The following is a 26,399-nucleotide window of genomic DNA, read 5'->3' on the forward strand; positions in this document are numbered from 1 at the left end:
AGTAGTCATTTGGTATGCAATTCTTTGCAAAAGCTGGCTATACTTATTATAGAGCCAGCTTTTTTCTAAAACTTATTCTGAAGTTAATTTTCCACAAAATTTGAAAATTAGACAGGCTCCTACAGATAGTTCTTATTGGGGACGTGGGAATAAAAAATAACCAAAAACCAGTGCAAGAACCGTCAATGCTGATAAGAAAAACACACAAGTGAATAATGATCTGAGCAATGCTGAGTAACTTGTTAATACTGTACATAATTATGTATCTCCACATTCTGTATACAAAAAACACAAAACAGCTATACTTGATACAGAATCTGAAAACAGATTTTTTTAGATACAGAAGATACAGGTGACTCTCAGTTATAGTGGAGAGTTTATTGTAGTTTATTTTTGTGACCCCCACCCAAGAAAATTTGTAAAACTAGAGTACATCAATACTGTGAGCATGCTAAAGTATTGTATTATCATTTGTTATTTATTTTCCTGTACATCATGAAATTCCTGACATGTACCCTCAAGGGGTGTATAGGATATGATAGTACTTCATGAAAAATTTACATCATTACTAACTTCCTATCTACAATTTTCCTCCAAATCAATCTGTTACCTGTCAAGACTCCAATATTGTCAGATCTTATATTTCTATCTTCTAAGGCACTTTTTACCATATCAATCCACATATATCTTTTTGAGAACACTTGTTTTGCTAATCTTTCCTCAGCCATTCTATTTAAGTGACCATACCACCTGAGATTAGCTCTGCTAACATAATCAGGAAACCTTATTCTAGAGACCAAACATGTAACCTTTTCAAGTTACTTCAGACAATAAGCAGGCTGGTGATCTCACACCAGATGACAAAATCTATCTTCCACCAACAAACATCCATGCCCACTGCAAGATTAGAACTCACAGCCTGTTGAAGAGTGAATACATTAACCACACAGCTACTCAGGCTAATGTTGTAATGTTTAGAATAGCATTCTATATGGAATTCCTATGGTGATTTTGTACACGAATTTTTGGTAGTTGGTTATCATGAGTGAGTGCCACGATGTTATTAAGTCAACTCACTTCATAAATATTATGCGTATTTCTGTGATATGTAAGACACAACATGGTTGTGATGGAATACATCATTAGAAAGAGCAAAACAGTAAAAAATAAACATAACTATGATTGGTTGGATTTGGACTTATAGCCAACACAATGAAGCCAGTATAACTCTGAATCAAAAGATAATGCAAATGGATATTAAGATATATTGGTAAATTTTCACAAGACTAACTTTCACTGAGATAGAACTTTTTTCTTTTATAAATAAATCAGCTAACACCTTTTATTCCCTTACAGGGAGTAGACAAGTATCTATCACTAAGTATAGGCAACCACTGATGAAAAGACTGAAACAAGTGCTGCCATCTCTTGGTTCCTAATTGAGTTTATGGGACAAAAAACTCGCTTGCCCATGCCAGAGATAAACTAACTTGGGAACCGGTCAAAGATAAGCTTAGAAAAAGTTCCACCAGTCGGCGACTAGACTTGAACCTGAGTCTAACTTTGAGTGACTAAGTGCCACTTCCACTGAGCTACACGGGCCTTTTTTCTTTTGTAGAGAATTTTTTCTTTTTTATAAATTATTTTATCGCAGGCACCTCCAGAAACAAATTACAGTAAACTTTTATGCTAGAAAACACCATTAAAACAGCTCACTTAGAATAGCAGACAAGTTATTATTAAGTAAATTCACTACAGTAGACTATTTCTGTGGTCCTTAAGAGTTTGCTATAGTGAGAGGTGAATGTGTATGCAAAAGTTATTTTTTGCTGCAATTTTTTTTTCAAGGCAGCAGCCAGAGTTCAACTTGTATCCAATGAAAGCTTTTAGTATCAATTAGGATGATATGACATAACCCTGTCAATTTCTGAATTCTATGAATGAAATGACCAGACTAACTTTGAAATGTAATGTAATGTTAAAATTTTCCTTAAAATGCGTACTATTTTTAAATTAAGATTATGCAAACCATAGCCAACACATTTCAAAGAAATCCAAAAAGCTAAACTCTAAAATCTAAAGGAACTGTGAACAAAGGCAGATGAACAAGAATTTACAGCAGCAGTACAGGAATGAAGAACTAGCAATATGTTCATTACAAGTAAATCAGCATATGAATTTAACAAACATTGAGAAATCACTGGAAAGATCTGGGTTCAAATCTTGTCTGGGATGAGAAAAGGATTTTAACTAAAGGTGAAGTAGCCTGCCCAATACAGAGGTAGTAGGGTTTCCTTTCTGGAAACTTGAGTTTTTCAACTAGGAAGTGATTTTTAAAATATGGAAAATAGTCAACAACAGAGATGATAGGCTTATAATGGTATTTTTATGAGGTTGTTGAGTCTTGAAACTAAGTTTAATAGATTGTCATACTTCATGATGTGCCAACATCTTATTGTCTGCTGAAGCATTTGAGACATTGAAAAGGATTGTCCAAAGGTCAGAATTCGGTGTGTCTGGGAGCTCCTCTTCTAGCACACAAATAGCTATATTTGCACACAAATATCTATATTTATTACTATAAAAATAGTAATAAATAGAAAGGTATACAAGTGGCAGCAAACTGGTGAAGTGAAACAGGGATGAAATATATACCTTGGATAAAGTCCGAGGTGTCTTTAAGTGGAACATTAATGAATAGAGGAGACATCAAAACTGACCATTATGTCAGCATGTTCGAGTGAGAGGTTTTTTTATACTGGCTTTAAAGTGGACTGAGTTTTTTTTTTAATGTGAGAAGGAATGTTGCCAGTATACTGTGAGAGCATTTTGGCTAATTTGTGTATTAATAATAAATGCTATCTACAATACGATGTAATGACAGCAACATTAGATTGTCTTTTACACACTGGTAAAAGACCTTCACCTGAAACCTGCTATAGGCAACACCAGGAAGCCAAGAAACTAACACCAACAGACAAAAGGGCACTTTGAAAGATTAACAGGATGATAACAGCAGTTCAATATGGACACAACCACGGAGATGAGGGATCTATGTGCAGTTTAGGTTTCTCTGAAATGTAGTATTATCTCAATACTATTTTACTGTAGCTGTAGTATATACATGTATATATATAACTTAATATGATATAAATAAAAGGATTTAACTACTTAAATCACTGTCAATAAGGAATTAAACAGAATGAATTTAGTTCTTGTTTATACAAAAATATGAAATCGGAATTCATTTATGTTATGTAATGGAAAAAGAATATTCCAACAGTTAATATGCAGTTACCTGGAATGTTCCTGAATGCTCGTGTTAAACCACTATCTTTACGGTATACAATAACAGGACCTAAACGTTGGATTCTTCGTCTATTTCTCATTTTACCTTTGCCTGCTCTGAATCTCTTAGACTTGTACACCTATAAAGTTAAGTTAAAAATCAGTCAACAAATGTTACATTTCACCGTATCAAATCTGAGTCAATCATAGAGGCACATTCCACAACATCACACCAGACAAACTACAGCTGTTTTTTTTCACTACCCATCCACCAGAAAGAGGCTAAAAATCATGTAGCACAGTGTATGAGCAAGTAGTTATGAAGAAAGAATGTTCTACTGATGCTTCTTGAATATCTGGAAACTAACCCTTGTGGGAATGTAATGAATGTTCCAGGGACAGGAATGATTGAAGTCAGTTCAACAAAACCTAACTGAAAATAAGTACAGAAAAACATGTAAGGCAGAAGCAACATATCTATGAACCAGATTATTTTTTTCCTTTCTATTTTGGATAGCACCATACATTTTTAAGGTTTTTTGTACAGCGCTCCCCATGAGAAAATGCATGAACAAAAAGTTCACCTAGTTTTTATGCTGCTGAGAAAGCTATGGATGTGATGTATGTATCAGGAAAAGCTAAAGGCATAAATAATATCAAGAAGAAAGATCTGATCGTACACAATGCCAGGAATGCGATGTGAGGTGAGATCTTATGAGAAATAAGATAGGAATAGACTTTTGGTAGCATAACATAAGGGAAGTTTTTAATTTGAAAATCCTTATCCTACCGGACACTGTTATTATTATTACAACCATTACCTATTCTTAAAAGGTAATGGTTGTAAAAGTTTTTAAAAACTTGGAGGGTTTGAGCACTATAAGTTTGTCATAGGAATGGATGTGTACTGATAGCATATGAGGCTATCAGTACACATTTGTATTGTCAGAGATCACATATGTATTGAAAAATGATTTTTAAAAAAATGTTTACAATACTCCCACAAACAAGGGGTTGCAAAGCATATAGCAAATAAATGCCCACAAGCTGGAGTCAAGAGTAATCAGTTTATATTCCTCTTAAAGAGATGAAGGCTAAGGAAAATACTTAATGAGGAAAGCCATTCCACAGATGGATGGAATGAAAGATGATGGATAGTTGGTTTAGTTGAGGTGAGTCAGCAGTTCAACTGTAAAAGGATGTTGAGCAACTACTGCTCGTGTTGCTGTAGGTTTAGAAGAAATGGGGGGAATGGGCTAATTACCCATGGAATTATCTGTAGAAGAGACCAAATGGAGAAACTGACCATCTGTGAGACAGTGGCTGAATAGAATCTATGCAAGAGGAGTCTATAATCAACTACTCACTTCTGAAGAGCAAGAATTTTTAGAGAGGTTTAGGTGCACTACCTCAAATATGAGAACTCCATTCCAAGGGAAAGGAGTGTCCTGGGTTTGATTCCTGTCACAGACACGAGGAGCTTAAGGATCTTTCTGAGACACAGCGAAGTTAGCCGGTCTTGAGCGTGGACAGCAGGGTTTTTCTCCTCAATTTATTTGGAGTTTTTCCTCCCGTAAGCAGGCAAACCGGCCCTTTGAACACACGAGCTATAGCAACATGATATACCGGGAGGCACAGGGCTAGTCACCTTATCCTCGAGATGGGTACGACTTAGAAAGGCTTAAGATAGCTATGTAACAGTCTAGTAGGCCTAATACATAGAAGGGAGAAGATGAGGAATACCTCTGTTAATACAAAAATATGAAGATTTTTCAATAACAAGAGAAGAAAGGCAGATTATACGTAGCAATTTGATGAGAAACCCTATCAGATGCCTTGGAAATGTTAAGTGTGAAGCAGCACAAATATCTCCAATCCTATCTATGGCACATGTCCAGAAATGGGTGATGTAGGCAACAAGATATGACTGACAAATTCATTACTGATGGTCACTGATTAGTTGACAGTTCTCCAGGTGTAGAAAGAGTTGACTATTGATAGCCTCCATTACTTCAACATTGAGGTGAAAGCAACAGGTCAATAGTTTGAAGGTAGACACTTATCACCTACCTTTTTGTTCAAATTAGCTAATACTGACTTACTTCATTGCTGTAGGGTGGATGCACCAAGTGTAACATAGTATATACATAATAAAGAACAAGTTTTAATTCAAGAGCACATCTCTTGAGTACAATTGGTGGGATTCCATCAGGCTAGAAGCTCTTTTTAGTATTCAGGTTTTCACAATTCTTCTGATGTCTTGCTAGCAGGTCACAGAAGGTATGCAATGGAATGGTCCAGGTAGAGGAGGAAGTAGTTTATCCTGGTCATCTATTCAGGAGATGGATGAGAAGAATGACAACAGATCAGCTTTATTTTTAGAAGCTGCAATACTACTATTTGAGTGAGATGGGACCAGAAAGGACACCTATCATTGGCACAGGCAGCGTTTTTGTGTCAAGCCATTTACAATAAGCTGTTTTCTTGGACTGCTCAGGCACACTTTTTGGAAAATCATGGCTTAGGCCTGGGATGGGCATTTTGAACAGTGGGAAATAGAGGCCTTCATTCTAACATGGATAACCCATGGGAAAAGGGAGTCAGAAATGTTGTCATTAAAGGATAGCATCATTAACTGAGACAGCTGTAACATTCTTGGTTGGCAATTTTCTACACTTTTTCAAATTGTTCTTTAAGCAGCTTACTTTTTGTTCAATGTCTTCACTGGATACAAAAGAATTTTATATCAGCAATGTTGCTAGAACAGATGCCAAACATTTGCAGTGACGATATGTGGTAATTTTATTATTTTGTGTTGTAAAATTGTCTTTAGTTGTAGAACTGGTTAATCGTTTGGCTTGCATAATTTATTAACTGCATAGGATAATTTTGATTTTTTTTTGTAAATCCATATTAATTTTTTAATTTCCTTATTAAGATAATCATTTGTAGTTGAAAATTTACATGCATTTATAAATTGTAAAAGAATAACTGCATTTTTTAATGGAGTATGGATGATAATAGTTAAAAGTGCAGTAGTTTGCAATATGTATATAAATTTATAGAATATTTTTGTAGCTATATGGTCTTTGGATCTAATTAATGTTAAATTTAGAAAATTCATGGATTTTTAACATTCTGATTTTATTATAAATTTAAATATTAACGTCGTTAAGTGAGGTATGTAGGAAAGTTGTACATGTTGGATCTCCAATACATAAAACAACACCCACATATCCATAAAAAAGTAATGACAGGGGAAAAGAAAGGTTTAATAAGTTAGACTCCAGGTATCACAAAAATAGTTCAACTCTCCACTAATATTTTGGCTCACTGGTAGTCCAAAAGTTTGGATATAAATGCCGTTAAATTTCAAAAAGTTCATCAATTTCCTGATATGTACCCTCGAGAGTTTAATTTAAGTTTAAATTATTAATTGTTTACTATCAACAAATTTCCTCCAAATCAGTCTATTATTTGTCAGCCCCCCAATATTGTCAATCTAACATTTCGTTCTTTTAAAGCACTTTTGACTGAATCCACCTAGACCTTGGTGGTCGTCTTCTTGATCTTTTTCCTGCAATCTTGGGATCAAACATCTGTTTTGCTAACCTTTCCCCTTCCAATTTGTTTTAAGTGATCATGCCACCTTAGGTTAGCCTGCTCATGCATTCTTGAATGCAAATGTCAAGTTCCTTCCTAATGATGTCTTCATTTTTAATGTTTCTGCCAATGATGTTATCTGTTTTCTCCCCTAATTTTTCTAAGGACTCATATCTATGGTCTTTATTTTTGATCAAGTGTTTTATTTCTAATCCAACTCTCAGATCAATAACTTAAAACTAGTTTGAACAGTCTTATACACTGGTAGTTTAGTATTTTGGCTAATTTCTCTCCTATTCCATATAAATTTATTCAAATGGCTCTCCACCAACACACTAGCTATGTCCATTTCCAGATTTAACTTGCTATCTTCACTAAAAATTGTGCCTAAATAGTTGAAATATTTCACTTGTTTTATAGATTCTCCATTCAGAATGCACCTATTTTCATAGTTTTATTCTTAATTTTCATGCCAAATTTGTTACAACTGATATTTTATGACATGCACTAGATGTGTTTAGAAGAACATTATCTGCATAAAGCAAATAGCTAATTTTGATATATTCAATTCTAATATCAGGTTCAATGCCACATCATGTGATCCACATAGATGACAAGAGTAAAAATGATGTAAAATTACGTGTAAGACATCAAGCCATCTTTTTCAAAATTTGAAAAAGCTTACTGAGATTATTAACTTTATGAAGGCTAAAATATCATTAGCGGTTAATTCTGTATGTGAGTAAAGTATGGTCAACTAGAAATAATGTGTCAACAACATCCTGGGGATGTCAGCAATAGTGTATAGATCGATCAGTGAAGTTAGGACATCATTTTGGAATAGTTAGGTATGATGTTTTGTGAAAGGGTCTGTTTTTAATCATAAAATTAGATGTGATCAATAATGGTTTTAATAATTTTGCTACAAATTTTGAAAGGTGACATGGTGGTATCTTTATATGAAATTACTGGATGTAATGGATAACACACTTCGTGAATCTTGACTTCTCCAAATATACAGAGGGCAAGTGGTCTGTGTTTTGTTTTTAGCAATCTTATTTTGACTTTTTAAAATCCATGTAAATCATTTCAATCTGTTTTATGAGATTGGGAGTGGAGTTGGTAAATGTTTTTTGCTATGTATTTTGATCATTTAAAATTTCTAATAGTTTATTGTGATAACTGATTAATTTAGAATGACCACCATGTCACCTTTATCTGCTTTAGTAATAATAATGTCTAGATTCTTTTTTAATGATATCAAATTCTTTCTGCAGATTAGAAGTGAAGTTAGACTATATTTTGATTTTACTATTAGTGATATTTATGAGGGGGTGCTTAAGGGCCAAAGCTGTATAACTGAGAGGAGACCTCCATATAGCCTTTAAAGGAATGTGGAGAACGGACCAGGGCTTCTGACCTAATGTCCAATCCTCACCTTCTCGTGGTGCACCCTGTTGGGTATCTACCTGGATACTGAACAAATGAGGATGGGCTGGCAATTTGGGATTTAGCTGACCAAACTGTATCTTATTGGCTTAAACCAAAATACAAAATGACAGTACAACATAACAAAATTTCACACCAGCTGGGGCATAGCCCGATTAAACAAGGCATCCGTTGTTTTCGCCAAGGAACCAGGGCGAACAGCAAAAAGTCAGCTACTGGAAAAAATCTGAAAACACACCCCAACTCAACATCACCAGAGAAAGATCAGTACTATCAACATAAGAAGCCTGAATGGCAAAGAAATGGAGCTAGCTGAGGAATTAGATAAGTACCAGATCAACATAATAGGAGTGACTGAAACAAAAAAAGACAAAAAATGGCGAGATCTTTCTGAGCAATAAATACAAAATGTTATATTCAGGCAATGACAATCAAGGAAAAGGAGTAGCCATACTATTCAACACGAAATACGAGGCTAATCTTCTTGAATGGCAGGCAGTCTCAAGTAAAGTGATGTGGGCAAATATCAGAATGGGGAAGTGGACAATGAGACTTATTTGTGCCTATGGTCCCACAGAACATTCTACTAAGGTAGAAGTGGAGGAATTTTTTGAGGCCTTAGAAAAAGCAACTGACACAATGAAAAAGGAAATGTTGGTCCTTGTTGGGGATCTAAATAGCGGAGTAGGAAATGATTGTCAGACATACAAAAATATTTTGGGAAAATTTGGAGAAAAGAGCAAAGCTAATAATACTGGCAAATACCTGTTAGATTTCTGCTCAGGACATGGACTGGTTATTACTAAAACCTTGTTCCAACATAATGTGCACAAATTCACATGGAGAGAAGAGGCAAGGAATAAGAAAAGTCTCATTGACTATGTTATTGTTGATGTGATGTGTTTCTCACTGGTGCAGGACACCACAATGTACAGAGAATATGAAATTGGAAGTGATCACTATTTAGTCTTGAGCAGGATAAAATTGAATTTCATATTAAAAAGAATAACATGTAAGAAAGTTTTAAAGAGAATAAAAGTTGAGCAGCTCTCAGATGTGAACTGTATACTAAAATACACAAAGATTATTGAAAAAAAAAAAAAAAAATGAAAAGGAATATGACAATGTGCCAAGAGAGAGAGAGAAGCTATTCAATACACTACAGTTATATGGTGTCAATGGGGCATTACATCAAACAATACTTAGTCTTTATTTGAGTTGTAAGTCAGCAGTTAGAATTGAAGGAGGTATAGGAAGATGGTTTAATGTTAAATCTGGTGTGTGACTAGGAAGTACATTATCATCCCCCTATGCTATTCATTATCTATATGGATCACATTATGAAGGAAAGTGGTATTAAACATGATATCACAATTGGAGATGTTAATGTCAGCTCTTTGACAATGTTATACTTCTAAATAAATCCACTACAAGTCTGCAAGATTCCCTGACTAAATTGAATAACTGTTGTAACAGATATGGTATGAAGGTCAGCAATAAAAAGATAAAGACAATGAAAATAGGCAGAATCATTGAAAATGTCAACTGAATTGTGAACAGAGAACCTGTGGAACAAGAAAAGCATTTCAGCTACTTAGGCATGATTTTTTAGTGAAGATGGTAAATTAAATATGGAAATAGACAACAGAATCAATAAAGCTGGTATGGTAGGAAGTCAACTGAATAAATTCATATGGAATAAGAGAGAAATTAGTCGTAACACTAAATTAGCTTTATACAAGACAGTGTTCAAACCAGTTTTAACTTATTGATCTGAGACAGTTGGGTCAGAAGTAAAACACTTGACCAAAGACTAGAGACCACAGATGGTATCAATGGCAATATCATATTAAAAACGAGGATATTAGGAAAAAACTTGACATTGTCAGCATCCAGGAATGCATTAGCAGAGCTAATCTAAGGTGGTATGGTCACTTAAACAGAATGGGCATGGAAAGATTAGCAAAACAAGTGTTCTCTGCCAGGTTGGCAGGAAAACGACCCAGAGGAAAACCAAGATATATGTGGATTGATACTGTACAAAGTGCCTTAGACAATAGAAACACAAGATCTGACAATGTTGGAGTCTTGACAAATAACAGACTGATTTGGAGGAAAATTGTAGATAGGAAGTTAATAATGATGTTAATTTTTCATGTAATACTATCATATCTTGTACACCCCTTGAGGGTCCATGGCAAGAATTTGATGATGATGACAATATTTATGAAATATTGCTTCTTTATTAGGGTCTGTTTCCAGTTTTGCCTGGGTTTTGATGGTAATGTTTGCTTAGTATATCTTGGGGATATTGCAAAATTCAGGTCTTTATTAAAATGGTGATTTCATCTGGTGTGAGCTATAGTTTGGTAATTTTTTAATTGGATTATTTCGCACAGATTGTGTTTTAGTGTTTTCAGAAGAATTGGGAGCCACATTTTTATGGGAGTCAATCAAAGTCTCCATTTTTTCATATGGTGAGTTTCGATTAACTTGGTGTAATCATTAATTTGAAATGAGATTTTATATTAGAATTATCTATTTCAGAATATATTAGTATGTCTCTTTTTTCTGTTTGCAATCTCTCTTTTAAAGTCTGTTTTATGAGTGCTCTGGATATATGATAACATTTTTTATTTCTAGTAAATCGAACTATTCCTGTACATTATTGCAAATTTTGGGATAATCTTGTAATTTAGACAGCACTTTAGGGAAAAAACATGGAATATTTCTCCCAAGGTCTGCCTGAATATACATAATAGGGAAAGGCTGTTTTTCTATCAAGAGCACTTATGAATTTTACAGAAAGCATCTACAAAACAAAGATTCATACATATTAACTTGAAATATTAATTTTTCAATTTCTAAATATACAATTTAAAAAAAAATTAATACTACTGACATTGTTTTTACATGAAAATTCCAAAATTTTAGCTCCTATGCCTATTGGTAAATTTGTAAAGGAAAGTAAATACAGTAAAGTTGCATGGCAGTAACTAGGGCAACTTTCCAATTCCACAGCAGCATGAAGGCCTAGCATGCATGCATGCAAGTCAGAGTAATATCAAGCAGTCAAGCTGCAAGTGAGGACTTTGAAGCGTAGAAGAATTCGTCAATTGGTAGCCTCAGCTACTAATGGCTCACGAAAAAAGTTAAGTTTAAGCGCGGTTAGTAGTTGGAAGGGAATCAATCGTTCAATGCGGATGAGTCTTTCGACTCCCTGGAGTTGTCACAATAACAACAACAATTCCCTGTTTTCCAAAGAAAAGAAAAAATTCCAACAACTTTCATATGAACACATTTGCACCCCAAAGCAAAATTATATTATTACTAGGGGCTCCACCCCCTGTGTTCCGGACCGGTAGGCCGGTTCTCCTTGAATTCTGATGGCTCGAATTTTGAAGACTCGAAAGCCCCCCCCCTTCCCCCATGACCATGACCTTCCCTTAGTGAACCATGTTATTCATTGTAAACTAGAGATACACTGTCAACCCATTTCTGAATGATGCAAGCCCTGACCAATTTTTCCAAAATATTCACGACTTCTTCTAAGATACTGATTGGCTGATAGTTGGATACACAGGTCTTCGAACTACCCTTGTGCAATGGAATTGCCATACATTCTTTCCATTCTTGCAGAATCTTCCATTCTGAGACTCATATTAAACAGCCTGGTTAAACGAATAGCCAGTTCAGCTAAACATTCTTTTAGCACACCTGCTGATATCCCATCAGTTCCTATTGCTGAATTCTTATTCAATTTGTGCAGCAGCTCTAATACCTCATCCTCACACACCTGAGTTTCTTCATCCAGTGAAGAGGTAGCAGTGAGCTCAATGTCGTGTACAACAGGTTGATAGCTTTTAACAAAATGGGACTCATTAGTTGAACAACCACTTCTGCATCTGTAACCCTCATGTCATCTGCATTTAAAGGAGGTATTCTTTTATATTCATTTTCTTTTACTTGCAGCATATCAATAGAATTCTTGTGGGTTGTCTTTAGCATGCAGAACCAGTTTCTTTTCATACTAAGACTTAGCTTTCCATACAACAGTTGTGACTATTCTAGCCTGCTGCTTACAAATATATTTATAAGCAGCAGGCTATATAATATATAAATATATATTATATATTTTAAGTGATTTATTTTTACCTTTTTGATATCATTCCATACTTTAAGTTTTCTTAAAAAATGAACAGCCTGTTTAGTTTTGGTTAATTCTTGAATCTTGTCAGTAACTACTAATGGGACCTCTGGAATTTCTTCAATTTTGTGTCCTAACAGAGAGAAAAAAAGAAAAAAAAATCCTGGTTAATTAAGGCTGAATCTCATTATTAAGAATAATATATCAATGCCTTAGAATCAGTGATACATCAAAAGTTAAGCACACACATACAGCATATAAAAAGTATTAAGTATGCCAATGCTTTGCAACTTCTTAAATAATGCTTAAAATGTTCTCTGAATAGTACAGTATACAAAGAAATTAATTTCTTCAAAATTTTAAACTGGCTGCAATGCAATTCATGAGTGTATAATTTAAGAAAAATGTGTTTTTAATGACAAAATTAGTGCCTTGCTATTGTTTTGCACAGTAACTGTTTCAATCCATCTTCTTCAAGTGTCATCCACCTAGAAGGAGGTTGGCAACCATGTCAAGGAACCTTTTTCTTTCTTTTGTGCTCTGGAACATTTATGGTAATTCAAGCCAGTCCAGTCCTTAATGTCTTCAAACCACATTCTCCTGGGTCTACCTCTCCCTCTTTTTCCATCCAATTTCCCTTCTAATATTAATTTCTGAATGCCTTCTTGTCTAGTTAGATGTCCAAACTATTTAAGTTTTTGCTCTTTAATTATTTTCATTAATGTTCTTTTCGTTTTTGCTTTCTTTAAAACATCTTCGTTTTTTATTTTCTCTGTCCACAGTAGTTTCAACATTCTTCTGATGGTCCACATTTCGAAAGCTTTTAATTTTTTCTCTGCTTCTTTATTTAGAGTCCAAGTTTCACTGTTGTAGAGAAGGCTTGACCACATATAGCATTTTATTAATCTTTTTCTTGTGTCTATATTAATGTCTCTTGATGTTAGAACAGTTTTCATATCAGTAAAGGTTTTTCTTGCTATCTCTATTCTTCTTTTTATTTCTTTAAGGGAATTTCCTCTGTCTGTAAAAATTTGTCCCAAATATATAAAAGACTGAACCTGTTCAATTTTCTTTTTGTTAACAGTTATGTTCAGTTTCTTATTTATTGGTTCTTTTGAAATAATCATGCACTTTGTTTTCTTTAGGTTAATAATTAATCCCATGTCGAAGCTTCTGTTATAAATTTCTGTGATTAAGTTTCGAAGGTCATCTTCAGATTCAGCTATAAGAACTGTGTCATCTGAATACCTGAAGTCGTTGAAGTTCCTACCTCCGACTTTTACATCCTTCAGTTCTGAAATATTTTTAAAAACTTGCTCACTATATATATATCGTACAGTGAGGGTGATAGGACACATCTTACTCCTTTTTTGATTTCAAAGTTGCCAGAATATGTATTTTTATATCTTATTGAGGCCATTTGATTCCAGTATATATTTGTAATTATACGTAGATCTTTTCCTTTTAACCCATTATTCTGTAGGATATGTATTAATTTCTTCTGATCTATTGAATCAAATGTTTGGTGAAATCAATAAAACAAAGATATATGCTTTTCTGGTTGTCAAGGCTTCTTTCACATAATGTTTTCAAATTGAAGATTCCTTCTCTTGTACCTTTGTCTTTTTAAACCTGATTAAGTGTCTTCTATTTCTACTGACAAAGTGCCTTTTATTCCATCATCATCATCAAATTCCTGCCATGTACACTCAAGGGGTGTACAGGATATGATAGTACTACATGAAAAAAACTACATCATTACTAACTTCCTATCTACAATTTTCCTCCAAATCAGTCTGTTACTTGTCAAGACTCCAACATTATCAGATCTTATATTTCTATTGTCTAAGGCACTTTGTACCGTATCAATCCACCTATATCTTGGTCTTCCTCTGTGTCGTTTTGCTGCCAACCTGGCAGAGAACACTTGTTTTGCTAATCTTTCTTCGCCCATTCTGTTTAAGTGACCATACCACCTGAGATTAGCTCTATTAATGCATTCCTGGATGCTGACAGTGTCAAGTTCTTTCCTAATATCCTTGTTTTTAATATGATATTGCCATTGATGCCATCTGTTCATTCACGCCTCTAATCTTTCTCAGGACTCTCATATCTGCGGTCTCTATATTCTGTACATTCAAAAGTTCTTGGAATTTTGGGAATAGTGACAAAGATAGATTTCCTTAGATTATCAGGGATGTATCCTGAATCATAGATGTTATTAAAATTAACCTTTAGGTCATTAAGTGTGTTTTCATTTACTTTCTTTAACAATTCAATAGGGATTTGATCAGAGCCTGGTGTTTTACCTGTTTTCATTTGACTTAGAGCATATTCTATTTCTTCATATTTTGTATATCTGGTGCGTCTGTGCGATCAGAGTCAAACACTTCTTTTCCATATTCTTTCCATCTTTTTATGATATCTTGTGTCTCTAGTAGCATTTTTCCATTTTGGTCTTTTATACAAGGATTATGGTTGAAATTTTTCTTTGTCAGGGCTTGGATTGATTTATGCATTTCTTTACTATTATGTTTCTTGTCCACTTCCTCTATTTCTTTACATTTTTCATTTAGCCACTTGTCTTTAGCCTTCCTGCATTCATTTTTTATAATTTTACTGAGTATTCTATACTGTTGTGTACTTTTCTTTTTTCATCTTTCATTCATAAGTTCTGGTATTGATTCAGTCATTCAGGGTTTTTTCTTATTGTATTTAATTTTTGGGATAACCTCATTAGCTGTCTTATATATTGCACTTCTAAAATTTGACCACCTGTTTTCAATTTTCTCTGTGTTACAAAGTATATTGTCTTCTGTTTTATATCCTATATGATCTAATTTCTGAGTTAAACACCATTATGTTGTTAGGTACATTCAGAGCTACATACACTGTGAAGTCAAGTCTTTCAGTATGATTGTTTTTAGAAATGTTTTTTAATTTAATTTTTAAGGTGGACACAATACGGTTATGGTCTGAACCTATATCAGCACCTGGGTATGTTTTTATGTTGGTTATATTATTTTTGTATCTATTATTTATCGTTATGAAATTATTTGGTTTCTTATAGAGTTATCTGGGTTTGTCCAAGTATACAGTCTGCACTTTGGATGTTGAAAGAAAGTATTCATTATGCGCAAGTTGTTTTGAATGCAGAATTGTATCAATCTCTCACCTCTTTCATTTCTGTTGCCTAGTCCAAATTTTCCAACAACTAGATTTTCTTTCCCTTCTCCAACCTTTGCATTCAAGTCACCCATCACTATGAGTATCTCATTTGATTTTACATATTCTATAGATTTTTGTAAGTTATTATAAAAATCTTCTATTTCTTCATCACTGTGAGTCATCCTAGGGGCATAAACCTGGATAATTATGATATTAAAAGGCTTTGCGGCTAATTTAATAAGTATTATTCTTTTGTTTATGGGCCACAGCCCCATTACACATTTAAAGATATCTTTCTTAATCATGAAACCCACTCCATATTCATGCTTCTCTCCACCAGAATATACAAATGTAAACCCACCTTTCTCTAGTTTTCCCATGTTAGGCCATCTTGTTTTGCTAATTCCCATTACATCAACAAAGTCTTTTTATTTCCTATATAAGGTTGTCAAAATTCCTAGTTTATATAATGTTCTCACGTTCCAAATTACAATTTTCAAGACTCTGTTTCTTGTTTTCAAACGAGGAATATCAAATGCCAACCTTCCTTTCAGATTTTGGAAGTTGCCATCATCATGGAGTGCACTTGCAGCACTCGTTTTAATCACAGTTCCAGTAACTTCTTCCCTGTAACTATTTAGAGCTTGGGACGTTGCAGAGGTTCCAACTTCCAAAGCATAGCTTGTAAAATATTTTCGGTTCTGCATGGTCGACTATAGGATAGAGGATAGTAATGTGGTGAGGCACCGATCTCTTCCACATCTGCAATAGCCAGCTAACTTGGCTCACACTGTCAGCCACTGATCTGTATTCAGAATCTTCCGCCTGCCAGTTGTTTCACATTGCCGTTGACATATGAATTCTTCTGCCAATGATAAAACAGCAGATTTCATTGCAGTCCTAACATCTCCCACGATGGCCACATAACGTCTTGGGAGATGTACTTTATAGCTTTCTGCTAGCTCTTTTCTTAGTATCAACTTTGCCATGGCTCATTATGACACCATGTTTCCTGGGGGGGGGGGTCCACGTGGAGGCATGATACTAAGACTTCAATGCATTAGGCATGCTTTAACAACAATAAGATAGAATAATAGTTATAAATAACTTATAAACAGTTTAGAATTCAGCAAAACACCAAACATAAATGTAGTGAACAATGACATCTTAAACAAAACAATTCATGAAACTGAACATCGGTTGATTCACGGGAGAGTTGTTGCTAAAACTGTCATGTGGATGAACGCAGCGTCATATAAACTGACATTGGTATGATTGAAAAGCATTGTTTGAGTGGATTGTCATAAAACAAGGCATCATATAGTGAGATATTACTATATTGGTAGATGGTTTGATTCAAAATATAATAATGAAATATACATTTTAATTTTAAAACAAATGCATTCCCCAAAAAATATGCTTGCCAAAATAATTAAATAAAACAAAATTTCTGAATTCAGGTTATACAGGATTTTTTCCCCTTTTCTTGCTGGTCTGAAATAGTTCTTAAGTTGGTAGATGGTTTGATTCAAAATATAATAGTTGATATTTGTTTACATGGGTAAACAAATGTTTTGTTACTTTTATTTTTAAATTCTTCACTGTACTCTACACAAATCTAAGCAGTAGTATTTTTTTTTTTTTTTTATTTAATGAAAATGGGTTGTGCAGTAATCATCTTGAATGCATTTAAACTTATAGAAAAGTGTATTTGCTACTGGTTCATGTTATTTTTTATAGCATTTTAGGATAAAATAAACGGGTTGTTATAATTTTTAAAATTTACATATAGAAATGGTTATATTTTTATAAACAAGTGCTTCTGCAGTGCAATTGGAAGAATGGCAGGACATTGCACCCTTTGATAGGAAAAGACCAAAGTTCAATTCTCGCAACACCCCTCCCCCTTCAGAGCAGAGATTACTCAAGATCTATCACCAATCCATATATCTCAGCAACATCCAAAAAACTGACAAAAATCCTAAGGAAATACAACCCTACAACTACTTATAGAACACATCAAAAAAATGGAAATGCCAATTTTTTTAAAGACCAGCCACATTTCCTACAAAAATTTTCTACCAAATCCTTGCAGTTGCAAACTGTCCTAGTACATCCAAACAGGCAGGACAGCCAATATCGGAATTTCTGAACAAGGACTACATTCGGTTCCACCATTACAGCAACTCATGACTTGCTGACTATGCTTTGGACACCAACCACAGAATACATTGGAAGGTGACTCTTACACTGCAGCAAATACAAATATGAGAGGCTATTCCTCAAATCTGCCTCAGCCCTGACACATTTTCTCAACCTCAACAAATTGAGGTGCATGAGTCTCCCAAATTCAGGAAGCACTCATTCTCAGATCTTCAGCCCAACAGCCAAGACTACTCAATCTAGCCTACTAGAGGACGCCGTTTATGCCTCTAAAGTTGACCAAAGTCAACCTTAGAGGCATAAACCTTCCCTCAGCCTCATCTGCCCAGTGTTACTCACTGTCTGTGTACACAATTGTTTTTATGATTCTGATGATGGCAATGTAACAGCTGCCAAAATAAGAAAATATTAAAGTAATTATAATTAATAATTTAGTATGTTGTTATTTCCTGAAAAATAAGTCACTACATCTAGCTGTAAATGTGACAATCTTATTGACAAAAAATGGAAAAACATAATGTGTAGATTGGTGGCCCAACTGGTAATAAATGCATTATTTAGGTCATTTATGGACAACTGCTTAAGAAGTTTACTAAACATTACATGCATCTACAAAAGAGAGGGGGAGGTGAACAGTGATTTGCTATGCAATGGTTGTCTGGAACCTAATATGCTGGGTTGTGCCTGTAATTTATTATCAAAAAAAAAATTTTCTTCTGCTTCCAACACACATTAGATATTTTTTGTATTCTCTATTTTGCTAATCCTCCTTAACCACAACAATTTCAATTTTATTTATGCATGAATACAAACTTTATACACAAGTTTTTTTGTTTTTTTTTAAGCTCTGCTTTCCTTCATACAGTTTCATAGACTGCTATCTACATAATTTGTTATGACCTCTATTTGCAGTATATATGCTTTTTTTTTAACTGACCACCATGTAAAGGTCATTAGACCTATAAGCACCACCTGTAGACAAGTAATTATGGAGAAGGAAGTAATCTATAGAATTTTCTTGAAAAGCTAGGGAATGCATTCACTAGAAAGTAGTATGGAGAAGGCTTTTCCAAAGAACGGGAGGTAGATGTAATGAAGAAAGAGGATGACACATTGGATCGATGTTTGGAGTTGAACTATGCGTGGATGTTGACCAGTGGCTGCTTTAGTTATTACATGATTAGATCAAAGTGGAAGAATGGTAGTGGCCATTTCAGCAGAGCAACGTCCACCATGAATGTATCTAAAAAAGTTACAAATTCCTGATATATATTCTCATTAGGCGTATAGGATATAATAACAGTATATGAAAAATTTAAATCCATACCAACTTCCCATCAACAATTTTTTTCTAAATTAATCTGCTAGGACTCCAAAATTGGCAGACCTAATATTTTGTTTTTCTAAGGCACTTCTGACAATCAATCCATCTAGATCTTGGTATGCTTCTGGATCTTTTTTCCTGCCTTCCTGGCAAAAGATATTTCTTTTGCTTACCTCCCCCATTTTGTTTAAGTGACAATACTACCTTAGATTAGCTCTGCTCACATATATTCCTGAATACTGATAATGCATTGACCAGTAGCCGCTTTAGTTCTTACATGGTTAGAACAAGTTCCTTCATATAGTAATTTTTAATGTTTCTATCGATGATTTGTTCACTTCACTAATTTTTTTCAGACTTCACATTCCTGTAGTCTCCAGTCAATCAAACGTTTTATATTTAACACAGCTCTCAAATCCAGAGGTTAAAACTGGTTTGAAGACTTCTTTTAATATAGTTAGTTCAGTGTTTTGATAATAGATTTCTTCTCTTATTCCATAAATCTATTCAGTTGACTTCCTACCACACCAGCTTTGCTTATTAGGTCATTTATTTCCATATTTAGCTTGCATATTCATTAAAAATTGGGTCTAGCAAATGTTCATTAATCCTTCCTATTTTTATAGCCTTTTTACTACTGATTTTCATATGATATTTTTACAGCAGTTATTCAATCTTGCAAAAAGTAAATAGCCAAGTTAAATATCTCTAATTCTGATAACAGACTTTGATCAGTTGCTTGTTTCAAACTCCTAATGGAGTTTGAAAAATTGGCTGGACATTTCTATACGTAGTTACAGAAATCCAGCAAAAGTACTATTCCAATACTCAATGATAATGTATTTTTAAACATGCCACCAATTATTATGAATTTCAAGAAATATATCAGTTACAAAACAAAAAACATTAATGTGGTTATTAAAATGTTTATATTAACCACAATTTACAGAGAAAGAGAGAGATTCTAACAAATCAAACTAAATACCTTTTGACATTACTAGTGCTGGTATACCAGTTGCTGCAATAGCAGAACAAACTGCATAACGACGTTGATTAATATTAATTCTACGATGCCATCTACGCCAAGTCTTAGTTGGAGCAAACATTCGCCCTCCACGGCACATGTTGCCAAAAGCACCTTGTCCAGAACGATGAGTACCTCCACCCCGAACACGAGGAATTCGAGCTACAGCTCGTCCAGTCCCCCAGGATTCTGCTGATGTCTGATGACCTGAAAGAAAAAAAAGTGAAATAATTTATTAATATTATCAAAGCCATAATATTATTATTATATAGTTCACAAAGTGCACAGTATTGATATCAATACTGTGCACTTTGTGAACTATAAACTATAACAAAGTAGTATACAAAACAATTTCTTCATGGACAAATTAAGGAGAACAATGAAGGTAGTGTATTTTTTTTTTAATGTAATGCACTTAGGTAACTTTAGTTATGCTACTACTGTAATACAATGCATCAGAGAATCATGAATGCATAATAAAAAGAATAATGTATGATAAATATATACTCATCTAAATGTCTTTTTTTAGATTGAAGAAATATGAATGTGTGTGTTTAGAGTGACTATTCCGTTAGTTATGAAAAAAGTTGAACAAATAGAAGATCTTTATAATTCTAAGACCTCAAAAATAAGCCATCAATGAAAGGAAGCAATTGTTAGTCAAGAAATAAAACTGCACATTCATGCTAATAAAGCAGAATTATCAGTGCAAAAATAATGAGACAATCTACTTTCAATGCTATTAAAATTTCTTTATATAAATCTTAACTATAGTTAAGAAAATGTGCAGACAATCTTTATGCTGATCAGTGCCAATATGTAAATTTTTTTTTCCCTAAGTAGCAATGCAATATGTATTTACTGGAAAGAATAACCTTAAAAAAAAAAAAAAAGGTGGCTTAAAAGCAACCTTAAAAGATATTAACATGCATTATAGAACACAAAATGAAATTTGGATTGCTTTATTTCAATACAATTCACTTATAATGAATAAAATTATATCACTAATGTTTATAAATAATTGTGATAAAATATTGTTAATTTACTCTATAGATATAAAATAAGCCTTTTTATGTAACGCTTCTATATAACATTTTTATGTCACGTTTTTTGTTCAGCTTCTTAATATAACATATATTTAATAGTCATTAATAATAATTTGGTGTTAGTGTAATTACTTTTATATAAAAAATTTGAGGAAAATAATACTTTTTTTTAAATAGAAAAATATTAAACGTGGCACTATTTTTAGAGATATATAAGACAAAGCTGATATTGAACAAAAATGGCTGTTTTCAAGTCTTAGCAAGTAGTGCAACATGAGGGCAACTCGGAAGTAGTGCAAGAAGGGGCAACGCGCAGCAAAGGTGGAGCAAGCTCCGAGCATCTGAACCAAAAATAACCAGCTTACCAGCCGGGAAAGGGGGGGGACCCCTCGAGGTTTCAAAATTTGAGTCATCAGAATTCAAGGAGAACTGGCCTACCAGTCCGGAACACGGGGGGTTAGGTGCCGTAGCTCCCCTAGTATGTATGTATGTATGTATATATATATATATATATATATATATATATATAGACAATTATATATTTTACAAAGTCTGTACATTCATGTTTTGAATGTAGTTGTTCATGCAGTTAGCCAAGCGGCTATGTGCTTCATAATCAGCGATGGGGGAATCAAACCCAGGACACTCCTTTTCCAGGCATATGGTTACAAAGCACATACGAAACAATCAGTGATGAAGAGCTTAGGATCTTTCTCAGGCATAGCCAAGTTAGCTGGTCTTGGGTATGGACTACAGGGTTTTTCCTCCTGTAAGCAGGCAAACTGGCTTAAGAACAATGCTTCTACAGACAGAGGATACGCCACAAGGCACAGGGCCAACAACCTTATCCTCATATAACGGTTGTGGATAACAACAGAAACCCTCAATACCTTAAAGGTAAAAGAAGGAAAGATTAAGAAAGAATGTAGTTAACTGATCTTTTCTTCCAGATGAGGTCCATATGACACTGGAGTTTTAATAAATTCTATATATATAATTCTAATTTGGCCTGGCCAGCTGAGTGATTAGTGTACCCACTCTCCAACCAACAGGCTGCAGGTTTGAAACCTGCCGTGAGTATGGAAGTTTGTAATTGTTTCTTAGGTAGGAGATGAATTCCACTGCCCAGTGTGAGACCACCACCCTGCTTGATGAGTGCCTAAATTGGCTTGGAAAAAGTTCCATATTTGGAGTCTCTAGAGCAGGGTTTCTGGACTATGAAAAAAATAAATTAAAAATGCAAAAAATATAATATAAAATTGATAAAAAAAATAGAAAAAATCCTTAGTTCACAAATGGTACCAAATGTACTATAGGTTTGCAAATAACCTTTCATGGTTGGGAGTAATGTAAGTGTTTGAAAATTGTTAGATTATACTATGACTAGAATATAGTTTACATCTGCACCATCTGCATCACCCTGGAAACTAGAGCAGATCTGCACACAATAATAGTCAAGTGCAAACATATCAAGATGTGAAAAGACTTCCTTATCAAAACAAGTCAATGTTTATTTCATCATTGCTATCATCCTCTGAGACATTTGCAATCTTTTGCTATATAGACCTTAGTCACTTCAGCTTCCTATCTACTGAAACCTCAAGATCCTTAGCCGCAGCATTTTCTTTTAGAATGACCCTATTAAGGTAACATGTCAATGAAAATCTCTCATACCACAGTGCATAACTTTCCATTTACTAATACTGAACTTGACATCCATTTTCACCTGCCCACAATTCCAGTCTATTCAAATTGGTCTGCAAGTGCTATATGTTAAGTGCATCCCTAATTACCCTATCTTTGCACCAGCTTCTGTCAAATCCTTACCCCCATGTCATTAATTGTACACAGTGAATAACAATGGACAAAGAATTAATTATATACATCAATGATCAAGACCACAACTGGATTTCTGTGCTCAGATATGATCACCAGGATTTGAAGGGATGAAGTAACCTTGGAGAGGGTGCTGAGACAGATAGCAAATATGATATCAGCACTATACAATGCTGATTATGAGGAAAGACTGAGGGCATGCAGACTGTAGAGTTTGAAGGATAGAAGACAAAGGGAGGATATGATTGAGACATTTAAGCTGTTTAAGAGTTATCAGATTAACTAATGAGATTATTCATATAGTAGAACAAGAAAAAGGAACAAGGAGGCAACTCCTGGAAGTACAAAAAAAGTAATCTGTAAAAGGACAAGAAATAAGTGTTTTGCATGGAGTAGTAAGAGCATTGCCTGAGAGGGTGATGAACGTGCAAATAGTGGATGAGCTTAAGGAGTGGTACAATACTTTCTACTGAACTCCCACGAGTCTTGTTCATCATAAAATATTTTACCGGAATCACATTTAATTTAAATTTCTTTATTTGTAAAATTTAAGGCTGTTTTACAGCCATTAATGGACCAACACAATTCTAAAAAAAAAAAAAAAAACAATTCAATTGAAAGTGTGTGATATATGCACTATCAGCTGCAGGAGAATAGCTCCATCTACATTAATAACTATCCAAAATAATTGTATTGACAATAGAATTTATTATCTTTATTACAAATAAAGACACTTAAATTAAATGTTAGTGACTCTGGTAATAATGTTTTTATGAGAATTCTTCCTCTTATATCTCGATTTTTAGAACAATTCATCTGCTTTACAGAAAGCATAATTTTAAGTTAACATCTACGTCAGGAAAGAATCTATTAAACAGGGCAAAATGTATAAATAGACCAATTTTTCTAAAATGATGAGGAGAGCTCAGTTGAATCCAACTTATTAGAAAATTAAAAGAAGTTTCATTCACCTCAAGCACATTGAATTTACAGACATGTAGGTTTTTTCGTTGCTAATTAATCAGATTCAAGAAGCAAAGAAACTTATTTTTATCAATCGAAATACTGACTCTATTATGAGTGAATTATTTAATATATTATCTGTTGAAGAATTTGACACCGTTTACAAGATTTCTTTGGACACAAGTTTTTTTTTTTTTGTCAGTTGAACAGCATCATATTCAGAAGTTTCAATGTCTACTGACCAGTCATAACTAGTTTTTGACTCTTCCAAAAATGTCATTAATATTAGTATCATCAAAAGGATTAGACTATGCGGTAGCTCCAAAAACAATTCTGATCATGGATCCTTTGTGACCAGTTCATATAATTTAGCAAGTAAAATTAGATTTAAAGCAGCACATAATTTTATTTAAATCAATATCTTCTGAATAATCTACCCAAGAAGGAATTTCAATCCTTATCGTCTCTAAAACATAAAAACAATTATTACCAAGGATGACAAAGGTCGAGCAATTGTAGTTCATGATAAGAACAATTATTTTAGAAAACAATCTACTTCGAGACTGTTCTATGTACAAAAGCACTCATAAAGGCCCCCATTCAATCACAAACCAATAAATTTAATAGCTTCTTGGATGAATTTCATTCTTGGGAAGAAACAGTAAAAAGATTAAAAGTTCATGTTTTTGCTCCAAGACTGTATTGTCTTCCTAAATCGCATAAAGAAAATGTGCTATTAAAACCTACTGTGAACAGCATAGGGTGTTAGACATCCACACGATTTTGAATATCATTGAAAAACATTTTATGGGTATATGAAGCACAGTCCTAAATTAGAAATTTGGGCCATCTCAATGAATGACAATAGTCAAATCTTTTGTTTCCAATACTCATCTACACATCTAAAATAAGACTAAGTCAGTGATCAAATTCTATTAATTCTTTAATTTTTGCTCTTTTTATGTTCACAGAAGTTCAAAGTTAGCTTTAAGGTTATGACTGTTTCTTTGGCAATACATAATTCAGCTTTTAAATTAATTTGCATATAAAAGAACTATTGCCAACTGCTCAAATTGATATTCCATCTTTAGTGGCTATGTGAGCTATATGATCTCATAGGGTAGCAGCCCCCCCCCCCCCGACATTTTGATTTTTCATCCCACACAGACAAATCTATCATCAGAACAAAAAATACTGTTCATTGTGGTGATGGGCAGTAGATGGTAGTTGTGCGTTTAGTAGGGGAGACAGTAAGGTGCACGTAGCAGAGTGGAATGGAGTACCCTCCCATGATGAGTCTTTGAACTCATTGGAGGTGTCACATTATTAATAATAAGTTTCAAAATACCTATCTAATCTTTCTGCATTTACTGGAAATTATTCTCCTTCATAAAAAATTCTTGATTTCAAGAATAAAATTCCAGGATTATCCTTAGAACCCACAGATCTTCTAGTAACTTTTGATGTAGTCTCACTCTTTACAAATATCCCTCTGACAGATACACAATTGAATTACACCATATGTTAAAAGTCTTTCCTCCCGATATAAAATTATTTGACTGTCATTAATTCAGGATACTTTAGCTGTTGGAACAAACAATGTAATCAGATTGAGGAATAGCTCAATCAAACCTGAACAAAAATGATTCCTAAAATTTTCTCAATTTTGAGAAATTTACTCACCATTCATGTGTTCTTTATTTTGTAATTAATTTTTTTTTTTTTTAAATGTATTTAAAAATAATTTATTACTAAATTATTTTGTTGTAATTTATTTTGGACGTCTATTAATGCAGATGGAGCTATTCTCCTGCAGTCAGTGCACATAATATCATGTGCTTTCAAATGAATTTTTTTTTTTTTTTTTTTTTTACATTTTCCTATAGTTGTATTGACAATGGCTATGAAACTTGCTGAAAATTTTAGAAATAAAGACATTTAAATTAAACATAAGTGATTTTCCAATAATAATATTTTATGATGAATTCCTCTTCTTACATCTCAATTTTTAGAACAATGAGTCTTGTGATCCCATGGAAGTCAAAAAATAATAATCAACCCTGGAGTACACACCACTGGGTCATCTTAATTTCAACTCCCATACCTTCTTTTTGATCCTTGTCAAGTGGCCACTCTTAACTGAACTAATAGTTTCCAATCCAATCCCATATCCTTCAACTTATGCAACAGCCTTCCATCTGTAATATGTCTAAAGCCATAGCAAAGTCTAAAAGCATCATGATGTATTCACTGCCCAGATCTAACTCAACTATAAGATAAAATGTGGGAAGTTACTCAAAATGATTATTAATATACCCATGTTCATTACAAAATATAGATTCTCTGTCAAACAAATTCTGCATGGGAAACTCTCGACTTTTCCAAAAT

General features: G+C 33.8%; 1 protein-coding gene across 1 annotated transcript in view; it reads right to left on the minus strand.

Annotated features, from left to right (window-relative positions):
- Positions 1 to 26,399, minus strand: part of RpL4 (ribosomal protein L4) — a 52,120-nt gene that overhangs the window by 15,495 nt on the left and 10,226 nt on the right. Inside the window, exons 3-5 of the mRNA XM_090412364.1 lie at positions 20,128 to 20,373; positions 12,496 to 12,620; positions 3,299 to 3,428 (exon numbers count right to left, since the gene is read on the minus strand). Coding sequence (XP_090268490.1) covers positions 3,299 to 3,428; positions 12,496 to 12,620; positions 20,128 to 20,373 — 501 coding nt within the window. The remainder of the gene's footprint in view (positions 1 to 3,298; positions 3,429 to 12,495; positions 12,621 to 20,127; positions 20,374 to 26,399) is intronic.

This window comes from Typopeltis vanoorti, chromosome 22 (genome assembly GCF_054136105.1).
Source record: "Typopeltis vanoorti isolate ZY-2024b chromosome 22, IOZ_Tvanoo_1.0, whole genome shotgun sequence".
NCBI lineage: Eukaryota > Metazoa > Arthropoda > Arachnida > Uropygi > Thelyphonidae > Typopeltis > Typopeltis vanoorti.